This window comes from Lycium barbarum, chromosome 1 (assembly GCF_019175385.1).
Source record: "Lycium barbarum isolate Lr01 chromosome 1, ASM1917538v2, whole genome shotgun sequence".
Lineage (NCBI taxonomy): Eukaryota > Viridiplantae > Streptophyta > Magnoliopsida > Solanales > Solanaceae > Lycium > Lycium barbarum.
The window spans coordinates 35472987-35482083 of NC_083337.1; the positions used below are offsets into that span (position 1 = coordinate 35472987).

Here is a 9097-nt window from a genome sequence, read left to right on the forward strand (position 1 = left end):
GAATGTACTCCAATAGATAAGGGATTATTTTAGCCCCAAACTCAGGAAAAAGATAAGAGTAGTAAAATAAAAGAGAAAAGGCCATAAATAGTCCCTTATCTATGGGAGTAGGTCTAAAATGGTCCCTTAACTATATCGTTACCAGTTTTAGTCCTTTAACTATCCAAAAACTTATCAAATTTGGTCTCCATCTATTTTTTTATACAAACAGCTTACAAACTCATAAACCTTCGTGAGATTAATCGTTAAACCAATCCTCAGACCTATATTTCTCTCTCCCTACTTCTTTTTCGTCAAGTTCCACTTGTTAAAAAAAAAACGGACTTACATTCCTTATGTTCCATAGGAACTTGGAGTCAAACCCGGGTATGTTCCTTGGCATTAAAGGGCTTTACCACTAGACCACTGATATTTTTTGTTCATATACTTACATTGATTTAATTTATACTGTTTTTTCGCTCTAAAAACCGACGGACTCCGTCTCCATCGGTTTTTTTATAAAAAATTAAAAAATAAAAATAAAAAACTGACGGACTCCATCAATTAATTTTAGAAAATAATATAACAAATAATTATATTTTTTCGCGCATTTTTGTGCAAAAAATAATCGATGCAGTCCGTCGGTTTTCTTAAAAAAAATATTTAAAAAAATTATTGAAAAAACCGATAAAATTTGTCGGTCTTTCCGGTGGTTTTTTCCATCCGTTTTTTTTCCGTCGGTTTTTACCAGTTTTTTAGTAGTGTTTGAGAAGAATGGTTATAGAAATTTTATGCCTGAGTTTGTCTTTTTGAATTTTAGAGACTAGAGAACGACACCAGTGCCAGAATGCTCTTTTTAAAAAAAAAAAAAACCAAAAGGAACTTGAGGAAAAAGAAGCAGGGAGAGAGAAATATAGGTCTGAGGAATGGTTTAATGATTAATCTCATAAAGGTTTATGAGTTTGTACGCTGTTTGTATAAAAAAATAGACGGAGACCAATTTGATAAGTTTTTGGATAGTTAAAGGACTAAAATCGATAAGTGTATAGTTAAGGGATCGTTAGATAAGGGACTATTTATGGCCTTTTCTCTAAAATAAAACTAGGTACAACATGTTGGAGCTTTAACAAGTACAACACAAGCAAGCACTTTGAGAATCGAAGACGTGGGGTTCCTCTGATTCAAAGCAATCAGTTTCAGTTTAACATCAATTTCGCTTTTAGATCAAATTGGAATTAAGGTTAGCCAAAGTTTTCACTTTGCTTAAACCCTAACATTTAATTGATTCTTTTTTTCTGGCTTTTATTTGTGGAAGAATAATTGGCCAAATGTTAATGGAAAAGTCTAAGTGGGTGATCTTCTTCTTGTTGATATACTGGAACGCTTCACTATTTGTTTCTTGTTTTCCTATTTATTTTTTCTGTTTTCCCAAATTTTCTTCAGTAAATTTTTTGTTTTGTTTTCTGATTTCTTCCCATCTGTCCAAGTCTTGGTGGACAGAATTACGTGGTACCTGTTACCGGTGGAAAGTGACAGATATTGGTAGATTATAAAAAAAAAAATGTTGTTTTTTGAGCTTTTAATTATTTGTAAATTGTAAGTGTTTTTGTGTGTGTGTGTTGTTAATTTATCCTGTTATCCCTAGTTTCTTCAATTTTCCCAGGTAGTGTAATTCTTTTTTCGTTCATGTGTTGCTCTGTTTGCACAGTGTTGTTTTTCTTTTTGCTGAAATGTTGGTATTGAAGTTCAACCTTGGTAGTCCTTGACTTATAAGATAACCAGCTTGATTGAGTGCTTAAGTTGTGTTTGTTTTTGTTAACTTCACTCACATTTGGATGAGGCGAAGAGCTATATATATATCTGTACACTTGACTGTATGGCCCATGGTTGTTGCTAGGGTATCCTGTATTCCCTCTGTTATAGGTTATGTGATCCTGTTTACTTTTTAGTCTATTAAACAAAGAATGACCGCTTTCTAAATTTGGAAACAATTCAAAAGTTCTCATTTTACCCTTAGTGACAAACTTTTGTAACACACAAATGTTATGGCATGTTTAAGACCACAAGTTTGAGAAGATTTTTTTTTTTTTTTTTTTTGATAAAGGTAACTTTGTATTCCTCAGTACCAAGAAGATACTGTAGTAATCAATTACAAAAGGCCTAAGATCCTACAGAGAAGCAAAATAATCTACAAGTGATTCTGGAATCTACTACGTAATTCTCTTTACACCAGAATTGAAATGACAAAAAACAGTTTAGCTTGACTCTCTGTATAGAGTTACTAGTGTTCCAAAACATCTATTGTTCCTCTCCTTCCAAATGGGTCCACCAGATACAAGCTGGTGCCATTGACCACCACTTCTTCTTTCTTAGACTCCAATGAAATAGTTTCACATAAATTGAAACAAAGGAAGTAGTTTGGTTTGCTATGTTTGTTCAATCTCCCAGACAAGGGAGGGATAGATTAACGGTAAGGACCATTCACCTCCAACCATAAGGTTGGGGTTCGAGTCATCAAGGTATCAAAGTGGAAAATGGCCACTATTAGACTCTTGATTATGGTTCTTTTTTCATGGGGGTGGGGTGGTATTTTATCTTTTTTTTTTTGTAAAAAGTTTGTCCTGTCCCCAGTAGTGAGGGTTATGCCGGTAAAGTTCATTGAGGAGTTTTCTTTCGCAAGTCTCGAATAGGGACAGGAGAAATACTGCAGCCATAGTGATGTCAAAGGAAAATTGACTGGACATCCGCTTGAATAATTTTGATAATGACTTGTTAAATTGTCAATTCCATTCACTTCTCTACTTCCTTTTCTCTATGTAATCAGTGTTGAGATTGAGTTACCAAGAAACCAGGGTTTCTTTAGTTAATTAGCAGGTGGTAGGATATCAGACTTCCGTTGTTGGACCTGATGATTTAGTGGTTCTGTAAATTTGCCAGCAGCATGGTCTTTTTCTGGCTGACCTGCTTGAAAGCTGGTTTTGAGAGAAATGACTCCACTAAAGAAAACTATTTGACACGTTGCGGTGTATTATTACTATTTTACTCCACTTCATGCAATATCCATTTGGAATTCAAAATGTCTTGGCTTGAGCATAATGGAAAGGCATCTCTTAGTTTGTACGCTATTGCAGACAAACTTTACTAAAGTATAACTCATTTGCTTATTGTGGTCTTAGGAACAAAATAGACACATTGCTCTTTGCGGTGCTAGACTTGGGTTTCAGCCTGGCTGCTGAACTGTGCATTGTAAACAAGATTCAGGTCAACTTTTGTCCATTGATTTTTAAGTTTCTTCACGAAGAAGAGTTGGATTATTTGGAGCTTTTGCATGGTTTAAATTGTTGAGTGCAGAGCTAGCAACAAGAAAAGAAATTGTTTAGTACTGAATTGACTTTTTCTTCTCTCCAGTTGTTGTTGGAGAAGATTGATTTCTCATGGAAAAAACTCTTGAAGAACTTTTCACACAACATGATTAAGCAAAAAAAAAAGTGAAATGTTGTCCGAGAAATGGTTGATCAGGGAGATGTCGCGCAAAGTAGTGTTCAATTGACTGGTGATATGGTTGATGCTGCAGACAACAGGGATGGTGGAGTTGCTCGTTCTCCTAAGAGAAGCATTACTGGAGCTGAAGAAAATGCAGCAGATTTTGAGCCACGTGATGGGATCGAATTTGAGTCTCATGAAGCTGCATATGGATTCTACCAAGAGTATGCCAAGTCCATGGGATTCACAACCTCAATTAAGAACAGCCGTCGCTCAAAGAAATCAAAAGAATTTATCGATGCTAAATTTGCATGTTCTAGATATGGCGTGACTCCAGAATCAGATACTGGCAGTAGTAGACGTCCTAGCGTCAAAAAGACCGATTGCAAAGCAAGCATGCATGTTAAGAGGAAGCGAGATGGAAAATGGTATATCCACGAGTTTATAAAGGACCATAATCATGAGCTTTTACCAGCCTTGGCTTATCATTTCCGAATCCACAGGAATGTTAAACTTGCTGAGAAAAATAACATTGATATTCTTCATGCTGTTAGTGAACGAACAAGAAAGATGTATGTTGAGATGTCTAGACAATGTGGTGGAAGCCAAGAAGTTGGCCAGCTGACTAACGATTTAAATTACCAGTTTGATAAAGGACGGTGCTTGTCATTAGAAGAGGGAGATGCACAAGTTATGCTCGAGTATTTCATGCATATACAGAAAGAGAATCCATATTTCTTTTATGCAATTGATCTCAATGAAGATCAACGCTTAAGGAACTTATTCTGGATTGATGCCAAAAGTAGGAAAGACTATGTCAGCTTTTGTGATGTGGTTTTCCTTGATACCAGCTATATGAAAAGCAATGAGAAGATGCCGTTTGCTCTTTTTATTGGGGTAAATCATCATTGTCAACCTATGTTGCTTGGATGTGCACTTGTAGCAGATGAGACCAAACCAACATTTGTGTGGTTGTTGAAGACGTGGCTTAGAGCGGTGGGTGGGCAGGCTCCGAAAGTGATAATCACTGATGAAGATAGGTCACTCAAAGCAGCTATTGAAGAAGTTTTCCCATGTTCACGTCACTGCTTTACGCTTTGGCATGTGCTTGAAAGAATCCCGGAAATACTTGCTCATGTCGTAAAACAGCACGAGCATTTTATGGGGAAATTCAGCAAGTGTATATTTAAGTCAGTAACTGATGAACAATTTGATTTAAGATGGTGGAAGATGGTCAGCAGATTTGAACTGCAAGAGAATGAATGGATTCATACTCTGTATGAAGACCGCAAAAAGTGGGTTCCAGCTTACATGAGAGGCATTTTTATGGCTGGAATGTCAACAGCTCAACGATCGGAGAGTATAAGCTCCTTCTTTGACAAGTACATTCATAAGAAGATCAGTCTCAAGGAGTTTATGAGACAATATGGAATGATTTTGCAAAATAGATATGAAGAGGAAGCAGTAGCGGACTTTGATACATTGCACAAACAACCAGCTTTAAAGTCACCTTCGCCTTGGGAAAAGCAGATGTCAACAATTTATACACATGCAATATTTAAGAAATTTCAAGTTGAAGTATTGGGTGTAGTTGGGTGCCACCCAAAGAAAGAAGCTGAAAATGGGGAAAGTGTAACTTTTAGAGTTGATGACTGCGAGAAGGATGAAAATTTTATGGTCACATGGAATGAGGGACGTTCAGATGTTTCTTGTTCGTGCCTTCTATTTGAATACAAAGGTTTCCTCTGTAGGCATGCAATGATTGTTCTTCAGATGTGTGGTCTTTCAAGCATCCCATCCCAATACATTTTGAAGAGGTGGACCAAAGATGCAAAGAATAAACAGTTGATGTTTGAGGGGACAGAAAAAACTCAAACCAGGGTACAAAGATACAACGATCTATGTAGAAGGGCAATTGAACTGGGTGAAGAGGGTTCTTTATCTGAGCAGAGTTACGCCATTGCCTTCCGTGTCCTCGATGAAGCTCTAAAGAACTGTGTGAATGTTAACAATACAAGTTCTGCATTAACAGAATGCAGCAGCAGTGCTGTGGGACTTCGTGATCTTGAAGAAGATACTCAGGGGATTCATGCTACCAAAACAACTAGGAAGAAAAATACAAACAAGAAGCGGAAGGTTGGTTGTATGATCATCCATTGTTTTTACCATAACTTGTTGTAATATTTTGGCTCCACTGACATGACCATTAACATATTGGGATCTCAGGTACACTCTGAACCAGAAGCTGCAATAGTTCAAGCTCAAGACAGCTTGCAACAAATGGTTTGTTTCTTAGCGCTGTATTTATTATTTGCCTATTGCCAAGTCCATATTAAGGATTCCCTTAGCATGACAAGAAGTGCTTTCAGTGTATGATAAATCCTTTTTCTACAAGCAATGGGTAGTTTTAAACCTTTCAGAAATGTCAGGACTTGCCATATGTCCTTTTTGTCTGGAGTGACAACATATTTGCTCATGTGAGACTTTGGTGATATATTAATTTTAAATTGCTGGTTATAGGATAATCTTGTTGTGGGTGGAATGACGTTGAATGGCTATTATGGCACACAGCAGAATGTGCAGGGACTGGTAGGTCACAATATTTCCCTACATCACATTCCTGATTATTGCTTATTCTCACAAAAAGAGAATGAGTCATTACAAGTAAAATTTTGTGATTTTCTACTGTTACGATCTCTAATTAGTGTTCACTGGTAGATACAGTTGAATTTGATGGAACCTCCCCATGATGGCTATTATGTTAACCAACAGAATATGCAGGGACTGGTATGTGATATTGGTCTATTGAGTTAGATTTTCTTACAACTTGGATCGAGATGCATGTAAATCTCTTCTAATCATGCTGCAGGGACAACTCAATACGATTGCACCTGGCCATGATGGGTTTTTCGGGTCTCAACAAAGCATTCCAGAACTAGTATGCTATGCTACTACTTAACATTCTTGGCTAGAAATTACGATTCAGAGCATGAATGTTTTTAATGATTCTTCCATTCATTTAGGGGCATTTGGATTTTAGGCAGCCGAATTTCACATATGGTTTGCAGGTTTGTCTATTATCTTCCAGTTTTGCATTTTGTAATTTACAGGATACGAATAACATCCAGCATCTTATGTCACTTCAGGATGAGCCTAGTCTAAGAGGTGCTCAGCTGCATGGAAACAATGCTAGACATGTATGAGGATGATTGCTTCTTTTAAAAGAAAGCTCTCATCAAATTTTTGTTTATTGGTATCCAAGTGTTTCCTGTTGTAGATTAGGTAATACTGCAGTTTTTCCCTTTCACTTCAGCTTTTAAATTTCAGAACTGCGTAGACTGCTTGGTCTCACGTTTTTTTCGTGTTGTGCTTTCCAGTTTGACGACTCTGATACTCTGGGTAAATATTTGCTGCATGAGGGGATCTCTTTGCTAGCGTCAAATAAATTTGGATTTCTGAACTGATATAAGTATTCACTTGTGTATCATAGAAGTTTAAAGGCTGAAGGAGCACCAAGTTTCAATTTTGATGTCATGTAGATGGAGTTGAGGTTACAGTCGTACCCTTTTCTCACAGAATTAGAATTTCAGGTTGGTTTACAAAACCAGATGTAGATATCTTAGGTATTTATCAGAGATGATGATTTAGTACAGTTTTTTTATGGTAATGGAAATTTGAATTTTTCATGAACCTTTTGTCTCCTTTTTTGGCGCTTTTGTATTTTCCGTGTTGCTGATTTATCATCACTCATGGAGGATGCAGCCATGTCGTGGCATCACTTATCGTCCTCAGGTTCAGGGAAACTATTATCCAAGGAGTAACTTCTACACAGTTAGAATGTAAACGTTTTTTTTTTTTTTAATATATATCGGGTCATTTAAAAAGTTATTACTTCCATAATTTGTTGGATTAGTAACTTGCAAAATAAGACAACTAACCTTCTTTTGCAGGTTAAATTGCACTGATTGTAAAATTTATTTTATCAGTGGATATAAGTTTAATCTTTCACCAAGAATCTGATGGCATGACTAACTTTGGTTTAGTTGAATGTGTTCCATCTAGGTGGGATGTATCCTGTATGGGAGAACGTTTACAATATACTTTACACTAAAAGTTCGAATTGACATTTTCATTTCATATAAAGTCTCAATATATAGCTTAGGTTGGTATGTACAGGCCGAAATCTAATACAAACTTCTTACGGAGGAAATTCCTTGTCCAGTACAAGATCAACTTAATACAGTACATCACATTTTGTGAGAAAATTATCTTACCAATAATTAGAAGAGTTTCACTGAAAATATTAATTCATATCTCCTTTTTCTGTCAAAAGTGGATGAAGTGCATGATTTTATTCCTAGTGGCTGATTTTTTTCCCCCTTTTTTGTTTCGCATTTTGCATCAATCAAATTGAGGATTTTTCACCAATAAGTGTTGTGAGGTAGTGGCTGGTACTACTCCATCCTTTAATCAAGAGGTCTCGAGTTCGAGTCCCCTTGGATTACGAAGTCACTATTGTTAGGGAGTGTTTTGCCCCCCAATGTGGGACTATCCGGCACGAATCTCAATTTAGTCGGGCCTCAATGCGGATACCGAACAGTGGATGGGAAATCAAAAAAAAAAAATAGAGGATTTTTCATTATTTTAACTAGTACCAATTGATGGGAGAGACATGGATTAGTACAATTAAGTATTTAGTGCATATTCAGGATTTCAAGAGAGACAAGATTTGATTTTTCAACCCGATTCATGTATATAATGGAATAGAGTATCTTATTTCTTTTAATCGGGAGCCTATATACAAATGAAGTAACTTTTTATACAATACAAAATGAATTTCACTCAATTACCCTCAGAGAGAATGCTTTTATAGATATGTAAGACTTAAATCTTTTAAGTCCAAAGAAGACTGAAGTTAACACCAAAATTAGATTTTGATTGCTTCAACTGTCCACCACGGCAACATTTGCAGGAGTGAATCTAAATGAGGTAAACTACAGGTATCCTATCAAGTGCAACATCTATAGCCATTTCAAGAGTTGCAACAATAATATGTCCTCAATCCCAAGTAAACTAGGATTGGCCATATAAATTCTCACTAGTCACTATTCATGTTGCTTTATTTATGCCTGTTCTAGTCCAATATGATAGGGGAAAAAATATTCTTTAGTTCTAAAAGTTCATATTTTTATCGACATATAGATCTCTGACAAAACTAAAGATTCCTAGCGAACATTAGACCTAAGATATAGTCTATCATGACTAAGCCTAAATCTAAATAATTAGTATTGGCCATGTCGATTTTCTTTTTATACGTGTTCCCTGCATAGATCTTCTCTTCTTTTTCAATTGTGTGTTACTGCCTTATTTTTCGCTAGGTCTAAAAAGTAACCAAAGGAAAAGGTTAATAAATAAGTTTTGGTGAACTGGTTAGGTAACTCCAGAAATAGTCAAATGTCCAGTTTCTACATCTATTGTCAAAACAACCACATCTAATCTTTACTAGCAAGCCTAGGAAAATCCTACAAGATTGTGTCCCTATGGTGTCTCATGTCAAGCCATGAGTTGCTGCCTCAAGTATGAATTCTCTCCTGTTTCAGTTGATCATAACCATGCATCCGAAGTAGCAGAAGAG

General features: G+C 36.2%; 1 protein-coding gene across 4 annotated transcripts; it reads left to right on the forward strand.

Annotated features, from left to right (window-relative positions):
• The first annotated feature begins 1065 nt into the window (after nt 1-1065).
• LOC132634366 (protein FAR-RED IMPAIRED RESPONSE 1) lies at nt 1066-7152 on the forward strand. 4 transcript variants are annotated; one of them, XM_060350628.1, is made up of 10 exons: nt 1066-1219; nt 3156-3240; nt 3388-5598; nt 5689-5745; nt 5983-6051; nt 6181-6249; nt 6332-6400; nt 6486-6530; nt 6609-6744; nt 6840-7152. In XM_060350628.1, exons 3-9 carry the CDS (start codon nt 3487-3489, stop codon nt 6663-6665), a joined length of 2478 nt encoding a protein of 825 aa, XP_060206611.1. In that variant the 5' UTR covers nt 1066-1219; nt 3156-3240; nt 3388-3486; the 3' UTR covers nt 6666-6744; nt 6840-7152. The 4 variants fall into 4 exon arrangements, with proteins under 4 accessions (XP_060206611.1, XP_060206630.1, XP_060206623.1 ...); XM_060350647.1 differs by having other exon boundaries at nt 6187-6249; XM_060350633.1 differs by lacking the exon at nt 1066-1219 and adding an exon at nt 1268-1327.
• Nucleotides 7153-9097: the final 1945 nt, after the last annotated feature.

Bases quoted from the DNA above. Each gene is read 5' to 3' on its own strand.
- LOC132634366 (XM_060350628.1), top strand. From the start codon at position 3,487: ATGGTTGATCAGGGAGATGTCGCGCAAAGTAGTGTTCAATTGACTGGT. The intron at 6,401-6,485 runs GTATGCTATGCT...CCATTCATTTAG, and splicing joins AACAAAGCATTCCAGAACTA to GGGCATTTGGATTTTAGGCA. The intron at 6,531-6,608 runs GTTTGTCTATTA...ATGTCACTTCAG, and splicing joins ATTTCACATATGGTTTGCAG to GATGAGCCTAGTCTAAGAGG.